Source organism: Hyperolius riggenbachi, chromosome 1 (genome assembly GCF_040937935.1).
Source record: "Hyperolius riggenbachi isolate aHypRig1 chromosome 1, aHypRig1.pri, whole genome shotgun sequence".
Classification (NCBI taxonomy): Eukaryota; Metazoa; Chordata; class Amphibia; order Anura; family Hyperoliidae; genus Hyperolius; species Hyperolius riggenbachi.
In genome coordinates this window covers 593,019,737-593,046,317 of record NC_090646.1, presented here as the reverse complement: position 1 = coordinate 593,046,317, position 26,581 = coordinate 593,019,737, and the positions used below count along the sequence as shown (strand labels likewise).

At 46.4% G+C, this 26,581-nt stretch overlaps 1 protein-coding gene across 1 annotated transcript in view; it reads left to right on the top strand.

The window, feature by feature from the left end:
• Positions 1-26,581, top strand: part of LOC137541035 (mast cell protease 1A-like) — a 54,775-nt gene that overhangs the window by 22,606 nt on the left and 5,588 nt on the right. Inside the window, exon 6 of the mRNA XM_068262208.1 lies at positions 8,296-8,368. Within this exon, the coding sequence (XP_068118309.1) occupies positions 8,296-8,368 (73 nt within the window). The remainder of the gene's footprint in view (positions 1-8,295; positions 8,369-26,581) is intronic.

Here is a 26,581-nt window from a genome sequence, read left to right as displayed (position 1 = left end):
TCGATTCCCCGTTTAATTCCACAGGCAATTTTCTTATGTTCCGCTTGTTTTTCTTATCTTTTTCCATTGTGTTCAATGTGGAATCGAGCGGCGAAACGATTGGGCGGGAGATTGGACATGTCAGAAATTATCTATCGAGCCATTTGAATGGCTCAAAAATGAACCGTGTATTCCAAGCATTATAGTTGAATAGATAGGCACTTATCTTGCACTCCTAATGCCTCTTTTTGTAACTTATCACATGTACTACATGCAGCTGATAGGCGGTGATGAGTTCAGTGCAAGACCCAGAACAACACTGCAAACTGAGTCATCACTTCTCTACTTTTATTAAAGGGACTCCGAGCAGTGCAGAAACTATGGAAAGATGGATATCATTTTAAAGCTCTCTTTCTCCTCTTTCCAATGATATATAAACCGCCACCCTACGCCTTTTAGTTTTCGCTATTTTCGCGATTGAAATTGCCGAGACCGCTATTTCAATCGCGAAAATAAAGAAAACTAAAAGGCGTAGAGCGATGATTTAGGTGTCGCCAGAAAGAGGAGAAAGAGAGCTTTAAAATGATATCCATCTTTCCATAGTTACTTGTATTACACAGGACGACACTTTCCCCAGTGTCAGCAGCTCCAGTAAAGTGTTGTACCGTGTTAGCCATGAGTAAAAGCAAGAAGTTTTGAATCAGGATGATACCATTTATTGGCTAACTTAGAGATGGATAAACAGTGAGCTTTCGACTTATAAAAAGCCTTCGTCGGACTGGTTCCTGACCAGAACTGAAAAACACAGCTTATATACACTGACATACAGAGGAGAAACATTCTTTAGCAAACATAAATGTAATTAGATGCCTTAACTGTTACTGAGGAGGCTTTCCCAGGCATCCTATCTAAATTGATAAGATCAATAGAATCCTCAACATGACATAAAGCAGACTCTGGTGATGAAGAGACATCGTAAATTCCGAATCTTATCAATTTAGATAGGATGCCTGGGAAAGCCTCCTCAGTAACAGTTAAGGCATCTCATTACATTTATGTTTGCTAAAGAATGTTTCTCCTCTGTATGTCAGTGTATATAAGCTGTGTTTTTCAGTTCTGGTCAGGAACCAGTCCGACGAAGGCTCTTTATAAGTCGAAAGCTCACTGTTTATCCATCTCTAAGTTAGCCAATAAATGGTATCAGCAGCTCCATTCAGCAGAAAAAGTCGCCCTGTGTAATACAATGTAACTATGGAAAGATGGATAACATTTTAAAGCTCTCTTTCTCCTCTTTCTGGCGATACCTAAATCGTTGCCCTACGCCTTTTAGTTTTCTTTATTTTCGCAATTGACTTCGCGGCCGCGGCAATTTCAATCGCGAAAATAGCGAAAACTAAAAGGCGTAGGGCAGCGGTTTATATATCATTGGAAAGAGGAGAAAGAGAGCTTTAAAATAATATGCATCTTTCCATAGTTTCTGCACTGCTCTGAGTCCCTTTAAAGTAAAGCATGTTCTCTCATTTGATATTAGAAAGGCGCCCTAATGACCTATAGTAAAATGTCCTAAATTATTCAGAATACCTATTTTTAGTTTAAATATCCTAGCTTCTGCATCAGAAACTCTTCTTATATCTGTATATATTTCTATATATTGGAATGTAACCCTAACCTCCCAATGAGGATTAGGCTAGGCTGTGATGTCACATAAAGAAAAAAAATCCCGAAGAGTTTCACCTTGCCAGTAGGAAACATGCCGGCTTCACTGAAAAATGTAGCAATTTTAGTCAGGTTAAGGTAAGATTTTACAATCTGCAAACATTTAATAAATGATTAATTAATAATGAATACTGTAAAAAAATAAGCAACATTATTGACTAAGTTATGTATTCTAAAGTTCCTCTATGGCACAGGTGTCCAACACAAGGGCCGTGTCATTTTATGCGGCCCTTGAAAGCTTTAAAAGCCCATAATTGTAAGTAGTAAAAAATGACTGCACACTGCCTTCCAATCCAGAAGTTCACACTGGTGACTGTGTTTCTTGTTAAAACATTGTCAGTTTGAGCTCGGGTATAGCAATAACCCACAGGAACCCCCCACAAAAGCATGTGACCCCCTCCTGGGATCCAACCCACCCCAAATACTCTCCCATATTGTAGAGTAGCGCAGTGGAGCAGTGCAATATATATGATTGTGTTTCTTCTGTTCTTCCTGGATGTTGCACGTTCTGTGCTTCCATACCTACTTTTCCCAATGAAGGGCAAAAAGTGGAAACGCTGACACCACCGATCCATAACCCAGGGGAGCAGGAATCATGGGTCTCGATACAAGCAGCAAGGAAGGATGTTCCACTACACCATGGGTAGGGTATAAAGCAATCTTCAGTTTATTGTCACATCAGTAGATACACATAAGGCTCACACGTATCGGAGCTCACAATGGCTCCTTAATCATAGCCTATGCTATGATTATGCATAGCTATGATTAAGGAGCCATTGTGAGCTCCGATACACGTGAGCCTTATGTGTATCTACTGATGTGACAATAAACTGAAGATTGCTTTATACCCTACCCATGGTGTAGCGGAACATCCTTCCTTGCTGCTTTTCCCAATCATGTGACATGCCTTAGGAGCCTGAGGTACAGGCCCGCCATCAGGGGGGGACATCCGTGACTCCCGTCACGGGCCCGGGCCTGCAGGGGGGCCCCATCCCCGCCGCGGCCCTAGCGGGTGCCGCCCGACCGCCGCTCAACCTCCCCTGGCCGCTGCTCCCTCCCTCCATCCCTCTAGCCGCCGCCTCCGCCGCCGCGTCAGACCCCGATCAGGCGGCGACAATAGTGCGGGCGCTAGGACCCAGCGCCCGCACTGATATGCGGAAGTGACGTCACTTCCGCATATAGAGCGGGTGCGTCCAGCGCCCGCTCTTACTGGTCGGGTCGCCGCTGATCTTGAGGTCTGACGCTGCTGGCAGCCTGGCAAGGTAGGGGAAGCAGCGGTGGCGGCTGGGGGGGGGGGGCCTCCCTGTCACTCACTCACTAGCTAAAGGGCCTCCCTGTCACTCACTCCCTAGCTAAAGGGCCTCCCTGTCACTCACTCCCTAGCTAAAGGGCCTCCCTGTCACTCACTCACTGCCTAATGGGGCTCCCTGTCACTCACTCACTAGCTAAAGGGGCTCCCTGTCACTCACTCACTAGCTAAAGGGCCTCCCTGTCACTCACTCCCTAGCTAAAGGGCCTCCCTGTCACTCACTCCCTAGCTAAAGGGCCTCCCTGTCACTCACTCCCTAGCTAAAGGGCCTCCCTGTCACTCACTCCCTAGCTAAAGGGCCTCCCTGTCACTCACTCACTGCCTAATGGGGCTCCCTGTCACTCACTCACTAGCTAAAGGGCCTCCCTGTCACTCACTCACTAGCTAAAGGGCCTCCCTGTCACTCACTCACTGCCTAATGGGGCTCCCTGTCACTCACTCACTAGCTAAAGGGGCTCCCTGTCACTCACTCCCTAGCTAAAGGGCCTCCCTGTCACTCACTCACTGCCTAATGGGGCGGGGGGGGGGGCCTCCCTGTCACTCACTCACTAGCTAAAGGGCCTCCCTGTCACTCACTCCCTAGCTAAAGGGCCTCCCTGTCACTCACTCCCTAGCTAAAGGGCCTCCCTGTCACTCACTCACTGCCTAATGGGGCTCCCTGTCACTCACTCACTAGCTAAAGGGGCTCCCTGTCACTCACTCACTAGCTAAAGGGCCTCCCTGTCACTCACTCCCTAGCTAAAGGGCCTCCCTGTCACTCACTCCCTAGCTAAAGGGCCTCCCTGTCACTCACTCACTGCCTAATGGGGCTCCCTGTCACTCACTCACTAGCTAAAGGGCCTCCCTGTCACTCACTCACTAGCTAAAGGGGCTCCCTGTCACTCACTCCCTAGCTAAAGGGCCTCCCTGTCACTCACTCACTGCCTAATGGGGCTCCCTGTCACTCACTCACTAGCTAAAGGGCCTCCCTGTCACTCACTCACTGCCTAATGGGGCTCCCTGTCACTCACTCACTAGCTAAAGGGCCTCCCTGTCACTCACTCACTAGCTAAAGGGGCTCCCTGTCACTCACTCACTAGCTAAAGGGGCTCCCTGTCACTCACTCACTAGCTAAAGGGGCTCCCTGTCACTCACTCACTAGCTAAAGGGCCTCCCTGTCACTCACTCACTAGCTAAAGGGCCTCCCTGTCACTCACTCACTAGCTAAAGGGGCTCCCTATCACTCACTCACTAGCTAAAGGGGCTCCCTGTCACTCACTCACTAGCTAAAGGGGCTCCCTGTCACTCACTCACTAGCTAAAGGGGCACCCTGTCACTCACTCACTAGCTAAAGGGCCTCCCTGTCACTCACTCACTAGCTAAAGGGCCTCCCTGTCACTCACTCCCTAGCTAAAGGGCCTCCCTGTCACTCACTCACTGCCTAATGGGGCTCCCTGTCACTCACTCACTAGCTAAAGGGCCTCCCTGTCACTCACTCACTGCCTAATGGGGCTCCCTGTCACTCACTCACTAGCTAAAGGGGCTCCCTGTCACTCACTCACTAGCTAAAGGGGCTCCCTGTCACTCACTCACTAGCTAAAGGGGCTCCCTGTCACTCACTCACTAGCTAAAGGGCCTCCCTGTCACTCACTCACTAGCTAAAGGGCCTCCCTGTCACTCACTCCCTAGCTAAAGGGCCTCCCTGTCACTCACTCACTGCCTAATGGGGCTCCCTGTCACTCACTCACTAGCTAAAGGGCCTCCCTGTCACTCACTCACTAGCTAAAAGGGCTCCCTGTCACTCACTCACTAGCTAAAGGGGCTCCCTGTCACTCACTCACTAGCTAAAGGGGCTCCCTGTCACTCACTCACTAGCTAAAGGGCCTCCCTGTCACTCACTCACTAGCTAAAGGGGCTCCCTGTCACTCACTCACTAGCTAAAGGGCCTCCCTGTCACTCACTCACTAGCTAAAGGGCCTCCCTGTCACTCACTCACTAGCTAAAGGGCCTCCCTGTCACTCACTCACTAGCTAAAGGGCCTCCCTGTCACTCACTCACTAGCTAAAGGGCCTCCCTCTCACTCACTCACTAGCTAAAGGGGCTCCCTGTCACTCACTCACTAGCTAAAGGGCCTCCCTGTCACTCACTAGCTAAAGGGCCTCCCTGTCACTCACTCACTAGCTAAAGGGCCTCCCTGTCACTCACTCACTAGCTAAAGGGCCTCCCTGTCACTCACTCACTAGCTAAAGGGGCTCCCTGTCACTCACTAGCTAAATGGGCCCCCTGTCACACACACTCACTCCCTAAAGGGGCTCCCTGTCACTCACTCACTAGCTAAAGGGGCTCCCTGTCACTCACTCACTAGCTAAAGGGGCTCCCTGTCACTCACTCACTAGCTGAAGGGGCTCCCTGTCACTCACTCACTCCCTAAAGGGGCTCCCTGTCACTCACTCACTCACTCACTCACTCACTCACTCACTCCCTAAAGGGCCTCCCTGTCACTCACTCACTAGCTAAAGGGCCTCCCTGTCACTCACTCACTAGCTAAAGGGGCTCCCTGTCACTCACTCACTAGCTAAAGGGGCTCGCTGTCACTCACTCACTACCTAAAGGGGCTCCCTGTCACTCACTCACTCCCTAAAGGGGCTCCCTGTCACTCGCTCACTAGCTAAAGGGGCTCCCTGTCACTCACTCACTCACTCACTCCCTAAAGGGGCTCCCTGTCACTCACTCACTACCTAAAAGGGCTCCATGTCACTCACTACCTTACCTGGGGGTCCCTGTCAGAATCCAGGTGAGAGGTGTCTACCATAATAAGGGGGCATTATGCCTATTTATGTGAAATGCTGTCTATTTATGTGCCTCATGTCTGCTGAATTTGTCTTGTTGGGGGCCTAATGATTGAATTTTTACTTGTTGGGGGCCTCATGATTTGTTGGGAGCCTCATTGCCTCAAGATTGCTGAATTTGTCTTGTTGGGGGCCTCATGATTTGTTGGGGACCTCATGATTTGTTGGGGCCTCATGATTGCTGAATTTGTTTTGTTGGGGGTCTCACGATTGCTGAATTTATCTTGTTGGGGGCCTCATGATTGCTGAATTTGTCTTGTTGGGGGCCTCATGATTGCTGAATTTGTCTTGTTGGGGGTCACATGATTGCTAACTGCGAGACTATGGGAAAAGCTGAATCATTACCATATGAGACAATCGCATTAAACCTACTTTTTTAGTTTTTTTAAACAGAAAATAAAACTGGGAGGTTCTAAAAAAATGATGGAGCACTTCCTCCTTCCGGCTTGAAGGAGGAAGTGCTCGATATCGAGGCTTGCAACGCGTCCATTCGGAAACTTGCACCTCGTTGAAACGCTGGGCGGAGAGCGGCGGTCTGGGTAATTAACCCCGCCGCATCTAGCCGCTCAGCTGTGGCAATTAGAGCTAACTTGAATCACGAGTATCCACCGTGGTTATTTGTGATTAATTTGTGGACAGCAAGCCTCCAACTAGCTCTGCCAACATGTAATGGCTACGCACATTTCTCAGTTTGGGGGGGGGGGGCCGGGACTGATGATTTGTGAGGGGCCCCAAAATTTCTGATGGCGGCCCTGCTGAGGTATACAACACAGAGCATGTGGCTGTCAGGAAGCAGCACTGGACCAAGTAAATAATAAACTCCTTCACTGCGCTTCTCTACAGAAGGGGGAGGAGCACCCCCACCTTTGCTAGAACTATAACACTTAGTTTGAGACTGTTCAATAAATTTATGTAATGTGACAGACTATGTTTTAGATTTTGGCCCCTTAAAGACGAACTTCAGCCTAAACAAACATACTGTCATTAAGTTGCACTAGTTATGTTAATTAAATAGATACGGTAGGTAATATCATCTCTTACCCACCCTGTTTTAAAAGAACAGGCAAATGTTTGATTTCATGGGGGCAGCCATCTTTTTGGTTGAAAGGAGGTGACAGGGAGCATGAGACACAGTTCCAACTGTCCTGTGTGCTGATCACCCCTCCCAGTTTCTAGGCAACGTGAATAAAAACATAGGGAATACCATCATGCTTTGCACAGCATCAGGGAAAAAAAGCCCGGGCAGTTTTCTTTAATGGGTGGAACGTAGCTAAAAATGCAGCTAAAAATGATGCTTTGGTAAGAAAAACAAAGTTCTGATGCTGTGAAACTGTTAAAGAAACACCAAGCCTTTTCAGTGCTGCTGAGTAGATTTTTAGTCCGGAGGTTCACTTTAAGTTATTGAGTTTGACACCCCTGATTGGGGCATATTCATTATCGATTAGTAAAATGTATATGCATGCACAGACACCACACATAAACTTTACACAAGTTATGTTATGCATGTTATGTGATTTGTATAACATAAGTTATGCACACACCACATACATTGCTTGTGTAACACATGCTCTGCAAATACCTTAACATTTGCACATGTAAATTTTACCTATCATGAGTGAATGTACCCCTGTGAAGATTATCTCTGGTCAAGAACCACAATCTTTCTTCAGACATTCTCTGGTCAAGAACTATGATCCTTCTTCAGACAGTTCTCTAGTCAAGAACTACAATACTTCTTCAGACAGTTCTCTTGTATATAAAGCAAAGTATACATGTGGCAGAATTTGTAATCCAGCAACAAAAGAGTTACAGACAACTCTTCTGCCCATGTCTGAAGCATGTGACTCATGCTGCAGTTTATACTTCCACAAAACAAGCGCTTTAGACTCCCCAAATCCCCGGGGGGCAATTCGGCCGGCACTTCCTGAAAGAGGCAGAGCTTTCAGCTGCAGCTCTGCCTCTCCTGATGTCAATCGCTGCAGATCACCGCCTCTTCCCGCACCTCTCATTCTTCCTTCACAGAGAGGGGCGGGGGAGAGGCGGGGATCTGCACTGCGATTGATGGCAGGAGAGGCAGAGCTACAGCTGAAAGTTCTGCCTCTCAGGGCAGCACAATCCACAACTAAGATGGTCGTGGATGTTTGCCCCGGGATTTGGGGGGTCTAAAGCCCTAGTTTTGCGTTGGGGATGTGGAGGTTTACATCTAATGAGACTTCTGAACCGAACTAACATGTAAAAATAGCAATTTTTGTTTGCTTCAGAGTCTCTTTAAGCGGCTGTGATAAGCTCTGCAGAGCTGTAAGGGATTTGAAAATGAAAATGAAGAAAGACTGCATGCTTATACTTGCATATAAATACAGCAGCACTGTCTGCCGAAGGATTTTAGTTTTTTCCTGGTGTCACACTTTAATGTTCTTAGCTTTGCCTGTGGTCAGTTTATTTTCTCTCTTTATTTTTTCCTAGGGGGACTCTGGTGGACCACTGATCTGCAATGGAGTTTTGCGAGGTCTCATATCATTTGGGAGTGCAGACTGCGGTCATGTTGGAAATGCCTCTGTCTATACATATTTAAATAGCAAGATAACCTGCTGGATATATAAACAATTGAGTGGTTTGCCTTAAAGGGTCCTATAGAAAAGTGTTCTTGTTACATTCATTATCCAATCAGATTCCATATACACTTAGCCAGCATCCCTGCAGATGTGTAGGGTGATCCCACTTTCATTATGGAATAAATGTGTCACTGCATCTGGGCATCCTTCACACCAAACCATATACTGTTGCCTTGCGTATCACCAAACTTCCAAAAATAATAATAACTATATATATATGGGGTTCTGTGTGAGAGTATGGTTAGGTTTAGCTATAGTAAAGTATCGGTAGCAATTACCGATATTTTACTAACACAAATTAACACTTTAAATAGTAGCGTATCGGTAAACTTACCAATATTCTACTATCAGCACTGTTCCTGGGCCCAATTTGCCATGGCGCCCTAAATTCATGTACGCTTTTCTGACATATCATCAGTAATGATTAGTGGATCTTTGGGCAAGTGTCCAGCCTATCTGTAGCATGATGGTCAGGGGGCATTCTAATAATTAACTTTAGCAAGTCGCACACTGGAACTCTTACCTTCTCCAGCACTGGGCAGGCAGTCCTCCCTCCTCTGCAGCCTAGGAAGTGTGGTGCATACCTCTGCTTCTATGGCTCCTGATGTATGTCACATGACTTATATTGGGAGCCGCACGGAGAAATGATACCACACATAAGAGGAAAGAGTACTGCCTGGCGCCGGAGTAGGTAAGAGCTCTGCTGCTCTTCTCTGCAAAATGTTGAGGGGAGGGAGATGCTGGAAAGGCATACTTCCCCCACTTGTATGGGGCAGTGGAGGTGGAAGGCATACTGGCCACACTTATATTGAGGAGGAAGGGAGCAGGAAGGCATAGCGGGCTTACTTGTTATGGTGCATGGGGCATAGGGTAGCTAGAGAACTATACTTGCTATGTTGTGTGGGGTAGTTTTATATTGCTATAAGGTAAATGGAGGTGACAGCACTTGTGGTTGTTGTAGGGGGTTGTCACAGGGAAAACATGGGTACTAAGGAGAGGGGCCCCATGTGTGCCTGGGATTCCATGGTTTATATTTACACCCTGGTGATTGCCTAAATAATATATAGTATTATATTATATTATATTTACTATATTATATATATATATATATATATATATATATATATATATATATATATATATATATATGTATATACTGTATATATATTAGAGTGTATAGTATTGTGCAGAAATCTTGGAAAAAGAGGTTGTGAAGCATAAATGTTTTAAAGCAGCAGAGACAGCCATACTATCCCTGGAAAAAATACATATATAATCAGATAAATACTTGTTCTACTTACATAACATACAGCATCCATTGTACTGTCCATGTTTTAATTTAAGTGATGTTTATATAGTAAATAAAGAGAAAACTGTTCCAGGAATGTTCCATCTTTACTGCCTCTAACGGAAGACAATTCTGATGTAATTTCCTCCCTTACTTTTTTTTTTCTCCTGCCTGAAATGTTGTACGCATTGCCAGACCTCCTTCCCACTGAGCTCTGTACTAAAAACTGCACTGTCATATCTAACTTGGTTTGTAAACATATTTGAGCACAGCATAGATCATAATTCAGCAGCTTCTGCAGAGGGGTGTCACCCTGAACTGCCCTGAGCCAATCAGTGAGGAGCAGGAATGTAGGAGGAGAGATAACAAGCTTCATTACAATTCATTACAACGGACATATTTATGATTATATTGGAATGTTTGCAATGCAGACTGCATGTAGATTATATGATAAATACAGAGCAGCGGGTGAATGGAATTTGATTGTATGGCTTACAATCCCACTTTAATCCATTTTTGATTGCTTAAAGAGACTCCGTAACAAAAATTGCATCCTGTTTTTTATCATCCTACAAGTTCCAAAAGCTATTCTAATGTGTTCTGGCTTACTGCAACACTTTCTGCTATCACAGTGTCTGTAATAAATCAATGTATCTTTCCCCTGTCAGACTTGTCGGCCAGTGTCTGGAAGGCTGCCAAGTTCTTCAGTGTTGTGGTTCTGCTATGAACTCTCCCTTTCAGGCCCCTCTCTGCACACTGCCTGTGTGATATTTAGATTAGTGCAGCTTCTCTCTGCTCTCGTATCTTTTACAAGCTGGATAAAGTGTCCCCTGAGCTGGCTGGGCTTTCACATACTGAGGAAATTCAGACAAGGGCAAAGCTGTTTGCAGGAAGAAAAGAGCAGCCTGAAACTTCAGTGCATGAGAGCAGAAGGGGGAAAGAAACACACAAATGATCTCTTGAGATTCAAAAGGAAGGGTGTATACAGCCTGCTTGTGTATGGATGTATTTTGTATGTGTGGACATACTGTACATCAACCTACTTCCTGTTTTGGTGGCCATTTTGTTTGTTTATAAACAAACTTTTTAAAACTGTTTTTAACCACTTTTAATGCGGCGGGGAGCGGCGAAATTGTGACAGAGGGTAATAGGAGATGTCCCCTAACGCACTGGTATGTTTACTTTTGTGCGATTTTAACAATACAGATTCTCTTTAAACAATTTAGGAAAACAAAACCTTGATATTTAATACTTTTATGTCACTATTGAAATTATGTTTTATGAACTCTAATAGTAATGTATTACAAATGAAAAAGCACACTGTTCATCATTATTCACCCATATTTTATATCTCCTAACCTGCCCTGCACTGCATATATCCCTCCTTCCCACCTTCATGCAGGGCCAGCTTGTAGACTTTTTGCTGCCTGAGGCAAACTTGTGAGGATGTGCCTCCACCCCATTTACAACTCTGGAGCCTGTAAGAAGAGGCATTCTGGCTCCCTAAGCTTGGCCCCTCAACACAGGCCACACCCCCAACCCAGGCCATCAAATTGCCAGGGGGTTGGACCATAGGCTGGTAACTAAACTGTGTGTGGCTGGGAGACGCGATTGTGGGCGGGCCATGGTCGTGACAGCAGTTGCGCCCTCAGTTTTTGAATTTCAAAATAGGGAAGTTTAGAGACCCGCCTTTGCAGTATAAGGCGCTTGTAGGCACGTGCCCTGGTTGCTGCAGTATAGGTAGTATAGCTGCCCCCATTGCCTGCCCCCCTTCCGCCACAACCGCTGCTGGCCCCCATCCCCCCCGCAGCCACTCGCTCCTGTTACCTTATGAGCTGGCGGCTGCTTCCTCCAGTAGTCCCCGTCGGCCCTCTCTCCACTGTGCATGTGATGTCATACAAGTATCCCGCAGAAGTGCGTCTTGGGGCTGCCATGTAGAGTCAGGAAGCAGGAGAGCGGCTCCCTGTAGCAGCGATGTATTTCACCGTTACCATGGGAACCGAGATTTTTTGACACCACAAGCATGGAGGAGAGGGGGGCGGCGGAGAATAATGGAGGAAGCGGTCGCCAGCTCATAAGGTGACAGGAGCAGGAGCTGCCGTGGGGGAAGGGGGGCGAGCAGCAACTGTGGTGGGAGGAGTAGGCGAAAATGCCGCTCCAGGGCCCATGCCGTCTGATGCAATTGCGTCACTTTGCGTCATGTGCCAACCCCCCCCCCCCCCCCCCCCCTGCCTTCAGCTCAACCATCCCCAATATTTTTTGCCCTCAAACCCATTTTGCAATCCCTACTGTCTCCAAGCCCTTACCATACACATGTATGCAGTGCCCAGAGGCACATACTGATTTGTTAGTAAGCAATAAACTTTCTGGTAAGTATAGTGAACAGCAAAAATATATATAAATTACATCGTGTTTTCTCAAGTTATCTACAAAATATGGTTTCAGGACCTGACAAGTGAAAGAATATCTAAAAGTTTTGGACAGCTTTTTTTGATCACTATTTTGCTTTCTTGGTGGATGAAAGCATAACCTATAAACTAAAAAAGGACAAATTATAGCATTCAAGTTAATATAAGCAACTAAGGCTTGGCTTCCACTTGGAGCAGAAGCAAAACAACGCAGTATGTCGGAGCTCCACCCGTCCGTCTATCCACTTTGTCCGTTTTGATTGCGATCGCCAATATGGTTCTGCCGCTGCTGACTCTTCCACTTGTTCCCTCCTAAAGCTGGCAAACAGACCAGAAGCCAGTAGAGGCATAGCACTCCTCATTGGTTTACAATAGACTAATTTCTGCCTAGCAACAGGGAGAATTTTAGTAAGGAAGGGAATATATATGGAATAGGAGGAAGGGAGGAAGCATTAAGCTAAATACTCACAGCAGCGACGCAGGAAGATGGATCCAGCAACGTCCCTCAACGACGAGTGTTCCCTAATCCATCTTCTTGCCGGCTGGTGCTCGCAATGTCATACAACGTTACACGATGAGAGCGAAATGGGAAGTCAAGTGATAGTGTGGTACTTTGCTCAGAGTCATCGGGGATCTTAAAGATCTGATCCAATGTAATTATCGCCGCACGTCTCTAAACATCATTTGCGTGATTGTGCACTTGTACCCATGTCCCAAGATCGCGAAACGATCTCTTATCACTCAAAAAATTACCAGTCGGAGGAAAAACCGTCAGGAAAATTGCGTAGTGGGTACGGGCCTTTAGGCAACAGGGATCTGTATAGGGGAGGGAGGAGGCTACTAGACACCAGGGAACTTTATAAGGGAGGGAGTTGGCCATGGCCAGTAGACATTGAGGTTGACCTGTGACCTGTCCCAGTGTTCAACTTCGGCCAACTTTGTATTTGAGTTTGACCTAGATGGGTCACTTCATGTAAAATTTAGAGCTCCAGGCAGACAAATGCTGGGTGATTTTCAGATTTATTATGTATGTCATTTTATCAGTGTGGTTCTGAAACGTGATACATCATTTCTGTTTGATGATTTGGCGATGTGCATACAGTAAACAAGATATAGCAGTCATATATTGTAAAGTACATTTTGCAGGTAAGTGAGAGGCACAGACTAACCAGCAAGCTCATGGTGACCCAGAACTCATTGGGGTGTGTAAGGGACTACAATGGTCCTAAAAGCCCCCTTACTAAGATGTTAAGAAAAACAAAAATTTGCTTTCCTAAAACAGAAAGAATTTGCGATAATTCAGGTTAGAGTGAGCTCGAGATGTCTCCCAGGCACCACTGCTGAATATATGCAAATTAACCATTGTACCCTTAGAAGCTAAACACATCTCCAGAACCGCTGGAATGCAATGATGTGTCAGCTTGTTAATGTGTACAGAGCCATAATAATCCAACATGCATACAGGCTGTTTCGGATTGTTTGATCCTCATCAGTGCATGGCATGGATTAATTTGGCTCTATGAAATAGGGCTTGTAAATCCGAGAGGCACAGACTAACCAGCAAGCTCATGGTGACCCAGAACTCATTGGGGTGTGTAAGGGACTACAATGGTCCTAAAAGCCCCCTTACTAAGATGTTAAGAAAAACAAAAGTTTGCTTTCCTAAAACAGGTAAGTGAGTCAGGGACTGCACAGGTACAGTTGCATGCATGGCTGGATTTTCCATAAGGCACTGTAGGCCCATGCCTACAGGCACCTGATGATGGAAAGGTGGCTCATTCCCCTCCTCCATGTGCCTTCCTCTGTCCTTATGCAGACTGAGTACCAAGTGCAAGTGAGTCACAAATGAGGTTATTCAACCGAAACTCTTGGCATTCTACTGATAAGATAAACCCTTCAGCTAGGAGCACATCTAGGTACCTTATATTTGGAGGCACCTCTAACTACTTAAAGCGGTATAAAACCCTGACATAATATTCAATAAAAACATGTTTTCCTACTTTTTATATGCCATACGGTTATCATATTTGCTTTTGTGCATAAGTATTAGTATTCATTTAGAAATGTATATGTTCCCAAAGTACACTTTTTTTGCTCTGAAAGCTGACTTTGCATTTTATTTATAACTGCTTTATTCATGTTCTAACAAGCAGAAATGATTTCTAAATTATCTGACTTTGTTCAGGGGACTAGTGTAACAATTGCGGCTGCGGGCACGCAGGGTGTCTCCGCAGCCGCCTCGGTTCCCTCTTTGAAGGTTGTTTCCGTTCCGCCGGCGTCTAGCACGCCAAGGATGGAATTGTCAGTGACTCATAGGATTCTGGTATCGCGCGGCCACACGCGTAGACAGGACCTTCATGCTGGGAGGAGGCGCGTCAGCTGACCGGCTGGTCTCTGCTCACTCGCAACCTGTCTGCGGTTGCGAATACATACGTGTTAGCGCTCAGACCTTAGACTAGTATCCGGTGTGCTTTGATCTGGGAGGAAACCAGGGATTTCACACAAGACTAGGATTATTATTATTACTGTATATTTGATACTCTGTGTATGACTCTGGCTATCTCTGACTCTGCTCTTGCTTATTGATTCTGTACCTCTGCCCATCTGATCTAGGTGCTGAAACTCTGCCTGAATACTTACTACTCTCTTGCTTACTGATTCTGTACTGTATCTGTCTCTCAGTTGCCGAACCCAGCCTGTCTGACCTCTCTACTCACCAGTGGGCCCTTGCCACTGGTGAGGTGTTCTAACAGTTCCCACCAGCTCCTCTGGTCAGGTTCTGCCAAACTAGCCAGTTACTGTGTTCTAATAGTTCCCACCAGCTCCTCTGGTGAGGTTCTATTTATCTATCCGATACTGTGTTCTAATAGTGCCCACCAGCTCCTCTGGTGAGGCCTAGTTATTCTACTCTGTTACTGTTGCACCAAGCACTATACACTATTGCATTATCCTGTTAGCTATACTTGCATTATTGGTGATTCTGCAGATCACTATATAATCAGGTATAGTATCTGTATTATCGGTGATTCTGCAGATCATACATAATCAGACATCTGTGTTGCTACACCGATCATTACAACATGACAGTGTAGAAGTGTTTATTTACATTCCTCACTTGATACAATTAAAAACAAGACAACATGATCTACAACTTAGGAGGCGTCCACATTTCTCTGCACTGAACTTTCAACTCCTGTGTGTAACCCTTTGAAGGCTGCTCTAGTAAAACAATGCTGGTTGTGTATAATATGCTGAAAATAATCTATTAGAGCAAAGAGGAAATGCTGGGTTTCATTCCGCTTTAATGTTGAGGTCAGGGCCGTAAACCATAATTAGAAATCACTAGGCCCACCTGCAAAACATTGGATGGGGCCCCCCACCCCCCTCTTCCCCCACTAACCCATGGTGCAGGGGCAACTTGTGGATCTTCTCCCCCCAATCCCCAATTATCTCCCCCTTCTCTGTCCCTCCTGTGTCTCCTCTGTTCCCCTGTGTCCTCCTTTGCCCCATGTCATCCTCTGTCTTCTTGTGTCCGTATGTCTCCTTCTCTGTATTCCTGTGTCTCTTCTGACCCACTGTTTCTTCCTTTGCCCTCCATGTCCTCCTCTGTCTCCCTTGCTGCTTCTCTGCCCCCCTGTGTTTCTTCTGTCTCCCTGTATTTCCTCCATCCTCTCTCTTATGTCTGTCCTGCCCACCTGTCTATCCTCTGTCCCATTGTGTCTCTTCACCCCCCCCCCCCCCCCCAGTGTTTCCTCTGTCTCCCTGTATTTCCTCTGTCTTCCTGTGTCTCTTCTGACCACCTGTGTTTCCTCTGTTCCCCTGTGTCTCTTCTGTCTCACTGTAATTTCCTTTGTCCTCCTGTGCCTCTTCTGCCCCCGTGTTTCCTTTGTCCCACTATGTCTCTTCTGCCCCCCCACCCCCCCCACCCCCCCTATCCAGTGTTTCCTCTGTCACCCTGTGTTTCCTCTGTCCCCGTGTATCTCTGTCCTCCTGTGCTTCCTCTGTTCCCGTGTCTTCTCAGTGCCCTGAGTAACCTGTCCTGTGTCCTCCTTTCCCTCATCTCTTATGTCCCTCCACCTTTGCCCTCAAAAGAGTGGAAGAAAAAAAACCGCTTGCTTGACAAAAAAAAATAAAATAAAGGGTAAGGCCCCGTTCACACTTGCGTTTTGGCATGCAAACGGACCGGATCCGGATCGGGTCCGATCTGGATCCAGTCCGTTTGCATCAGGAATGTATCAGGCTGCCATCTGGATCCGTGTGTTAAAAACAGCGAAATTACTAATAAAATTGTTGGGGTCAGCAGAAGGTGCACGTTGGGGTCAGCAGAAGGTGCACGTTGGGGTCAGCAGAAGGTGCATGTTGGAAAAGTGTCCGGAGTCCGGATCAGATCCGGCTCCGTTCTGTACGGAACGTACGCATGTGAATGTCCGCATAGACTTTGCATTGCTATGCGGAACGTACCTTCCGTTTGTACAGTATACTGGGAACGCTAATGTGAACCAGGCCTGACGGTTGTTCCAGACAGTTATCCTCACATGATTTGCACAATTACTCACTGGCAGGAATCCAAATTCTTATTTGCCTGTTGCATACATCCTCATGTAATAAATGAATGAATAATTGTAAATATTTTCTGTTTCAAAATGGCAAATATATTTAGTGCAACTTTTTTAGTATACTTTTTTAGTAGTGGGGTTTAGATTCCTTTAAGAAAAACAGCTAAGACAAATTTGGGCAAAGCCTCCACTATTAGTAGCCACAGTTAATTTTTTTCTCTGGGGGTTAAGTTCAGGTGGGGGGGTTGTTAAAGTTAGGTTGCCACAGGGTTAAGGTTAGTTGCCCACCTGTGGGGTTAAGGTGAGGTGCCCACCAGGGGGTTAAGGTTAGTTGCCCACCAGAGGGGGTTAAGGTTAGTATTGTAAAATACTGTTTAAATTACCAATATTCTACATTTTTTTGGTTATCCACGTACCCAAATTAGCTTGCAGCACCTTTGAATGTACACCCTTTAAGCCCTTTATAAGTTCTTAATGATTCTGATTTGTTGTGACATCACTGGGTACTTTACAAAACACTTATTTCTCATAGGAAAGAAACACTGCATTACTCCAGCTTATCTGATCTGGTAGAGCCAAAAGCTAACTTGCACACACTAAGGGCCTGATTCACAAAGCGGTGCTAACAGTTAGCACCGTGGTGAAAAGCCCTTTATCACGCCTAAACTCTGTTTAGGCAAGATAAGTTTAGGTGTGATAAGTTTAGGTGTGATAAGTTTAGGCATGATAAGTTTAGGTGTGATAAGTTTTTAGGCGTGATAAGTTTAAGAATCAACTTGGTTAGCACCGTAGTGCACAGCTGATCAAAAGTTTTGCGCTAGCAAAGTCTGGTGCACTTTGCTTAGAGTTTAATGGCACTGCTTTGCGTGCGGGACTTTGCATGCGATCTAAAGTTATCTAAACTTAGCATGCCTAAACTTATCATGCCTAAACTTATCATGCCTAAACTTATCATGCCTAAACTGAGTTTAGGCATGATAAAAATGGTTATCACGCCTAAAGTCTCTAACTGGGTTAGCACCGCTTTGTGAATCGAGCCCTAAAGCAGTATAAAACCCTGACATAATATTCAATAAAAACATGTTTTCCTACTTTTTATATGCCGTACGGTTATCATGTTTGCTTTTGTGCATAAGTATAATTATTCATTGCAAGTTCCCAAATGTAGAATTTTTTTTGCTCTGAGAGCTGACATTGCATTTTATTCTTAACTGGTGTATTCATATTGTATTGTGTGCAGAAATGCTTTCTGAGTGTCTGACTGTGTTCAGGAGAGTCCGCAGTGTCAGAGAAGTGTTTATTTTATTGTATCAAGTGAGGAATGTAAACACGAGATAACATTATCTCCAGTTCGGAGGCGACCAGCTTTCCCGGCAAGGAGCTTTAAAGTCCTGTGTTTAACCCTTTGAATGCTGTTCCAGTAAAAAAAAAATGTTGGTAGTATATAGTATGCTGTAAATTATCTTTTACAGCAAAGAAGAAATGCTGGGTTTCATTCCACTTTAGGCTGCTTTCACAGTAAGACGTTACAGGCGCACGTTAGTGCAGCCTGTAACGCAGCATACCGCATAGCAATGAAAAATCAATGGGCTGTTCACAGAGCCCACGTTGCGTTACGTTGTAACGCTTCACGTTATTTCAAAGTGCTGCATGCTGTGTGTTCTACGTTCTACGCGGCTAAGCCGCGTTAGACTGTTTGCACATGCTCAGTAGTATTGGAGGAGGAGGTCTCCCCCTCCTCCTCCTCGGCCAGGCACATGGTTAATTAATATTTACTGCACGGTGTGACGTGCAGTGTTTACTTCCTGGAGCGCCGCTCTGTGCGGCGATTGGCCGGCAAGACCACGTGATGCCGCATGCGTCCAAGAGTACGCATCACGGCATCACAGGACGCATGAAGAGACGCTTAACGCGGCTCGATCTGACGTCCAGCTTCTACCCCACTATGCGTTGTGTTAGGTGCACGTTATGCGACCTTAACGTAGCATCTAACGCAACGTCTTAGTGGGAAAGAAGCCTTAATGTACTCATTGGTACTGAAAGCTGAGCTTACATACTTTTGTTATCATGTCTATTTGCTGTGCTGATGTCTTTTTCTCACATTGACCTCAACTTTTTCTTTAACACAGAGACAGGAAGTAAATTTAATATTTGCATATCAGCCACATTCTGTTAAGGGAGGAAACTGAGAAGTACAGTAACACATAATGTATATATTTACTTTCTTGTACCAAACATTCATTTCCTGATAACTTCACACATTGCCATTCTGTACTACCGGTAATTAAAAAGAGAAGACATTGCTTGTTGAAGAAGTCAGCCATGAGACTCCTTGGTGCAGCCCTAATAAAGGCCTGTGACAGTGTGTCTTGTAATTTCTATATGAAGGCTTTCTTCACAGTAGCTTATTAGAGGTGGTCAGCTCATAACATTAATGTTTTCTTAGTGCTTCTCCCTGGACCCGCTATGCCTGGCCTTCAAGTTGAAGTTACATAGAAGCTGCATGAACTTTGAACCTATGTACTGTGCAGTGATGGTCAAAAAGATTAAAATATTTCCAGATTGCATGTAGTATGGCAGTGGATTAGAAGGTGGACAAGAGCAGGGCCATTTCAGGGCACAGGCCATCCAGGCAGAGGCACTGAAAACCCTCCAGCGTACAGGACACAATACTGCACCCTCTGTATCAATGCAGCTGTTTTTCCAGAAAACACACTCCGTTTATTTAAATCAACCACACACACCCTATCATCACACCAAACCTAGGAGTCTGGTAACTTAACATTAAGGGCGTTAAACTCAGACATTTACCGTCAATGAGGAGAAGCTATGGGAAATGACATCAAAATTAAACAATCAAGAGAATTGTAATAGGAACACTGTCAAAGCAGATTTTCAAGGAAGTCGTGGGGGAGGATGTGCCGCAATGTCAAAATCAATGGCCATATATAACATGACAGATAAAAATGGCGCACAGCGCCAGGGGAATAAAAATGGTGCCGCATTGACTTAAATTATATAACGCTATTTAGCGTTATAAGTGTTTAAAAATGGCGCATTCCAATCACCATGTAGTTTCAGTCCCCGCATGGTGATTGGCCGGCTGAAGGACTACAACAAACTATTGGAAGAAGTGAAGGAGTGGAGAGAAGGAGCGATCGCCGGCCGGGACAAGGTAATGTATGCATATTGCACACATCCTACACCTATTCCCCTCAGTGTCCCGCTGCCTCTCTCCCCCCGACCCCGTTGCCTATAACTGGCCCCTGCATTTTTTAATGGCGCACCGTTCCGCAATAAATGTTTCATAAAACGCTATTTACCGTTTTAATGTATTTACATTAAAACGGTAAATAGCGTTTTATGATACATTTATCGGTGGAACGGTGCGCCCTTTTTCTCCCTGCGCCATTTTTAAATGGATCCATATATCAAGGGTTTAATGCAAGCTTGCCCTATCAACAAGGCTGAGTGCATGGGCACTGGATTACACCAACTGACATGCATGCAAAAATCCACTTCACGGATATACTTATCTACTTGGACGCTGTAGTGGCTTATTTGACATGAGATATTGGGAGTTAAAAATATCATTAGAGCCAGGGCCGGTGTTCCAACATTTTAGCATACCCGACAGAATAGCATACAAATGCTACTGAGCATGTGCAAAGTCATGCAGGTCGTACATTAACCCCATAATGCCCATCAGCAGCATTAACCTTTTCAACCCCAGTGAGCTGCCTGTGTGCTGATGTGCAATCTCCACTATCCAAGTGGACATAGAGTTAGAATAAAAAGTTGTCCGAGCGAAGCGAGGACCGAGCCCGCAGCCCAGCGAGCGAAGCGAGCGGGCAAGGGGACACTGATTCTACTAAAAAGCAGTATATCACTTTAAATGTATGCTGTTTTGTCAATGTATGCTAGTTAGTTGGAACACCGGCCCTAGGCTTTTTGCCGCCTGAGGCAAATGTAGGAGAAAGCTGCTGCTGCCGCCGCCGCCCCCCCCGTCCATGGGTGCCGGAGGGGTAGCGGGCAGGTCGGGGATATTGGGCCTAGCGGTGGGGAGGGGGGTCGGACCCCCCCTCCCTCGCCTGGGTCCCCCGATCCGCGCTCCCCTTCAGCCTGTAATTAGGAAGCAGCCGCTGCCAGATCGTAAGAGGCACGGGCGGGGAGGACTCACCTTTTCCACGTTCCATCGTGCGCTCCACTGACGTCACTTCCTGCATCGCCGTCCACTTACAATACAGTGGGAGGCGATGCAGGAAGTGACGTCAGTGGAGCGCACGATGGAACGCGGAAAAGGTGAGTCCTCCCCGCCCGTGCCTCTTACGATCTGGCAGCGGCTGCTTCCTAATTACAGGCTGGAGGGGAGCGCAGATCGGGGGACCCGGGCGAGGGAGGGGGGGCCCGACCCCCCTCCCCACCGCTAGGCCCAATGCCCCCGACCTGCCCGCTACCCCTCCGGCTCGGCGGCCGCCCCCCCCCCCCCCCCCGGGCGGGTGTCGCCCCCAGAAGTTTGCCGCCTGAGGCAAATGTTTCACCCCGCCTCATGAGCGGGCCGGCCCTGATTAGAGCCTGTGCTCTGTCGCTGTCACGAACTGCCAAACCTAAGACAGGTCAGAGGCGAAATTCCTCCTTTATTGAGCATTGGGAAAGCTCAGCTATACAATTAGCCTGCAGCATGCTAGAGTATATGTACAACAACTGTATACATAAATCATTAGGTCCTGTTTACATCCAGGTGGTGTAAATGGCAGTTGGTTATATGGCATGTATGTGTGTGGGGGGGCGGGCCTTGTCATCTCTTAGGTATCTCTGTGTTTTTAGTGCATTTTAATTATCTATGGTTTGCTATTCACCTTTGATATCAGTTCACAATAAAGTTATTGATTTTTTTGAATGTGAGGCCTGAGCTAACTTTTTGTGCTTGTGATGTTAAGAGTTTTGTGACTTGAGTTACAGGCCCATAATTAATTAGTGTCTATACCCTGGAAGTGTAAGTATTGTTTAACCCGGGCTCTATGACACACTATTCCTCACTAGCTTGAGGGCTGAATTAAAGTGTTAAAATATATCAAGGAATTTCTCCTTGAATAATGGGATTAGGCAGGGGTGCTCTCTCTCACCCCTTCTTTTAATATCTGCATAGAAATCTTTATTTTAAAAAATCCAAGACGACTCACATATTCATAGGGTAAAGATAGGAGGAACACATATGAAAATTGTGGCATATGCGGACGATATCTTATTAATAGGGGCAAACCCAGAAGATTCTATCAGAAAAATGTAATTGATTTCAGTATCTGTTCTTATTTCAAAGTACATGAAGACAAGATGGTTATATTGAATGAGTCAACAGAGAAAATAAAATCATATTGTAAATACTCTTGAACAAAAGACTCCATCAAATACTTGGGTATATATTTATGCAGTTCTTACGGAAGTCTATTCTCTTGCAACTTCAAGCATCTAATGTCTGACTGTAAAAAATATTATCATCTTGGGACCATCCATACTTTCATGCATTGCGCCATACTAAATCGTATTGAGTTTATATCATTAAAATGATGATCTTCCCCAAAACCCTATATTTAATGTAGAGTCTGTCCATTGTACGGAAATATTATAATAGGATTAATGCAGCCAGTGGCGTAACAATAGGGGTTGCAATTCTTGCAGGGGGAGGCTGCCGCCCAGGGCCGTTTCGTGGGGCAGGAGAGGTCGCAGCATGAGGGGAGAGAATTGGCCACACATCAGCGGGGAGGGGAGACACTTCCCCATCCCTCACCTCGGGCTCTCACCTCAGTGCTCCCTCTTCAGCATCAATCAGTGGCAGCAGGCATGGCCGGATTTCAGGCAAGGCCACATAGGCCATGGCCTAGGGCACCAGGAAAGCTAGGGGCGGGCTGTGGGCAGCAGGGTGGAAATAACAGTTAGCCTTCCGAACATTCATCCTACTTCACAGAGTTTGCACATAGCAGTGGATGGCTAGTAACAGCCGGATCTGGCACTTGAGAGAGGAAGGGGCAGCAAACACTTACAGTATTACTGAGCTGCTTGTCACTCACCAAATGTACTACTCGCCAAGAAGCTTACAATATAATCCCTACCATCATGTCACTAACTGTCCTCAGAGGAGCTTATGATGTTATCCTTGCCATCACTTCACTGTCCTCAGGTGAGCCTACAATCTAATCTCTGCCGCCGGAGGAGGGGGAGCAGAGTTGAATATGCTGACGGTGAAAGTGGGCCTTGGGCGGTAAAAAGTACAAATCCGGCCCTGGCAGCAGGCAGTGGGCAGGAAGGAACACATACCTTCATGCGTTCCACACACTGGAGGTTCAGCTCTCTAAGTGTCTGATGCTACTTCCTGTTTAAACACTGAGAGATCGGACCTCCGTGGTGGATGGAGGTATGTGAACCTGCTCGCCGCCTGCTGCCACTGATTGATGCTGGAGGGGGAGCACTGAGGGGAGAGCCCAAGGTGAGGGTGGGGAGTGTCCCCCCTCCCCGCCGATGTGCGGCCAATGCTCTTCCCTCATGCTGCGACCACTCCTGCCCCCTAAAACTGCCCTGAGTGGGCGCCAGGGGCATCCACATTTTTTTGTAGGGGGGCCTGATGACTTCTAGTTACACTCTTGAATGCAGCAAGAGCGATAGAGTGGCATTTAAAGGATCCAAACAATACATGGTTAATTTGGATCAAGCTGATTGTGATGTGACAGCAGCTCTATCCTGGAATCTGGCCACCTTACATAAGCTGTTTAAAGAGTCTACCCACCCATTAATTAAACCTACGCTTCAAGCTTAATATAAAAGCAATTTTAATTGGCAAAAACGATTTGGCCTCTCTGCATTAACCTCGCTCGCACATGTGTAGGGGTTACCAACCAGGTCGGTTCGTTGGCTGCTATGAAGGGGAACCTGGGAGACTGCCTGAAAGTGGAGCTGCGGTGAGGGACACATAGACTTCCAGGGGCTTAAAGGATACATTTCCTAGATGTATCCTTTAAGTAATAATCCAGACTTTCCACCAGCTGGTTCCATTAATTGGTCTTATCAGATGAACTTGGATTGTGATACTATAATCATACAAATTTTAGGAATACAGGCAATACCTTTAAGATGGTAAAACAAAATGGAAATTGGGGATGCATACAGATCCAAAACTATATAAATAAGGTTAAATCTAATGGTATTCTGAAAAAGAGAGAATTAAATCCTTATGAGAACATGATTCTTGAAAGAAAAAAAAACCTAAGCTAATTTCAGCACTGTATAGCTTTTTGGGGTCCCTGTCGTACAGGACTACACCTGACTTTTGTCATAAATGGGAAAGAGACCTAGGCTGCCAGGAAAATGTACCTTGGTGGCCTTGAATTTTTAGAAGTATTTGGACTTAGCAGAATAAGCAATTGCAGCTCATTCAGTATATGTTAAGATGGTATTGGTACCCAGCAAAAATAAAGGGGACGAATAGAATTTTACTGAACAGTTCACAATAATGTTGGAAATGTCATACCAAGGATGCACCATATACGCACATGTAGGGGAGCTGCCCCAAAACCAGTACATTTTGGCAGGAGATTGGAAACTATCTCAGTAGGAATCCAGATAATCATTACCGTATAAATAAGAATTTGGCTCCTTTGGTTTAACACCCAAGGATAAAAGGTACCCAACACTTAATATGATTGGTCTGGGCACAATGATAGCAAGGCAATTGTTAGCTAGGATGTGGGGGGAAGCCTCTATGCTGATGCTAGGAGAATCGCAAATGGAGGTGACAAAATTCCTCCAAATGGAGACTGATCAAGACAAGAGAGGTGAGGAGGCCAAAGAAATCTCAAATTAGTTCTAATGCAGAATGAATGGATGAATCGTAATGGAAGGATGTATATCAAGTAGATTGGTTTTGTAGAAGGGCTTATTTTGGGTAATGGGATATAATATGGATATGGGAGTAAATGGTTAAGCAGGGCTGGTTCTACTTCTTGCTGCCTGAGGCAAACTTGTGAGGATGCACCCTGATTAGGAATCCAGGTATAGGTTCCCCCAGTATAGGTTAGCCAGGTATGGATTCCCTCAGTATAGGTAGCCAGGCATAGTTGCTCCTAATATAGGTTAGCCAGGTATAGGTGCCCCAGTATTGGTTAGCCAGGCATAGGTGCGCCCAGTATAGGTACGAGGTATAGTTGCCCCATTATATGTCAGACAGGTATAGTTGTCCCCAGTAGAGGTAGCCAGTATAGTTGCCCCAAGTATAGGTAGGCAGTATAGATAACCCCAGTATAGGTAGCCAGTATAGTTGCCCCAGTATAGGTAGCCAGTATAGTTGCCCCAAGTATAGGTAGCCAGTATAGTTGCTCCAGTATAGGTAGCTGGTATAGTTGCTCCCAGTATAGGCAGCCAATATAGTTGCCCACAGTATAGGCAGCCAGTATAGGCACACAGCCCTGGCTGCTGTCACCCCTGTTGCTGCCTTACTGCTGGGGGCTCATCATATCTACAGGCTCCATACTTCACAGACACCCAGACAGCTCACCTCATTCACTGACTCCCGAGTCCCCCCAGCCCCCACATACACAGGCCTGACTGGCTGCTGTCACTCCTCAGGTTCCCTTTCTAGTGGTGTTAATGGCAGGGTGGGTGGTCAACAGGAGGTGTCATTCTTCCAGACTTCTGGTTTCTGCCTCCACCTGCCATTCTCATCATGTTTGGCAGAGTGGGAAGGTGCCAGTGAGCATCCAGAAGAATGGCCAGGCTGTCAGCGGTAAGGAGGGTGGCGGGCGGCAGGCCAGGTACACTCTTCACTTCCTGTTTCTGCCTAGCGCTGCCCCCAGACTTTCGTCCCCCTGAGAAAGTCACCTCACTTGGCATCATGGACGGACCGGGCCTGGTTGGAAGGTGTGCAATATGGAATGCTTAAATGAATGTAGAGGGACTCGGTAAGGTTACCTCCAGCTGCTTACTTTTCTTACTACTAATACTTGTCTTTCCTTTTTTTTGCTTTGTTTTTCCATAGAATAAACTTATAACAATAAAGATAAGCTGACTAAGATCCAACCTAAGCCCAAAGCCACAGGAGCACAGCGATGAAGTGCATATCTATAGGCTGGTCAATAACTAAGCTGAGGTCCGAAAAATAATAATAATAATATCAGCCATACAGAGCCCCCTGATGATCCGTTTGTGAAAAGGAAAAGATTTATCATGGGAAAGGAGGTATCAGCTTCTGATTGGGATGAAGTTTAACCCTGGGTTAAAGTTCCTCTTTAACCACTTGCCGACCGCACGCTTATACCGTGCGTCGGCAAAGTGGCAGCTGCAGGACCAGCGACGCAGTACTGCGTCGCCAGCTGCAGGCTGATTAATCAGGAAGCAGCCGCTCGCGCGAGCGGCTGCTTCCTGTCAATTCACGGCGGGGGGCTCCGTGAATAGCCTGCAGGCCGCCGATGGCGGCTCGCAGGCTAAATGTAAACACAAGCTGAAATAATCCGCTTTGTTTACATTGTACGGCGCTGCTGCGCAGCAGCGCCGTAAGGCAGATCGGCGATCCCCGGCCAATCAGCGGCCGGGGAATGCCGCCATGTGACAGGGGACGTCCTGTCACTGGCTGCACAGGACGGATAGCGTCCTGTGCAGCCCTGATCTCCGGGAGGGAGAGGTAGGAGAGGGAGGGGGAGAATGTCGCCGCGGAGGGGGACTTTGAGGTGCCCCCCCCCCCCCGCAACATGCCTGCACGCAGGAGCGATCAGACCCCCCCTGCACATCATCCCCATAGGGGGGAAAAAAGGGGGGCGATCTGATCGCTCTGCGTGCACCCTGATCTGTGCTGGGGGCTGCAGAGCCCACCCAGCACAGATCACAACAAACAGCGCTGGT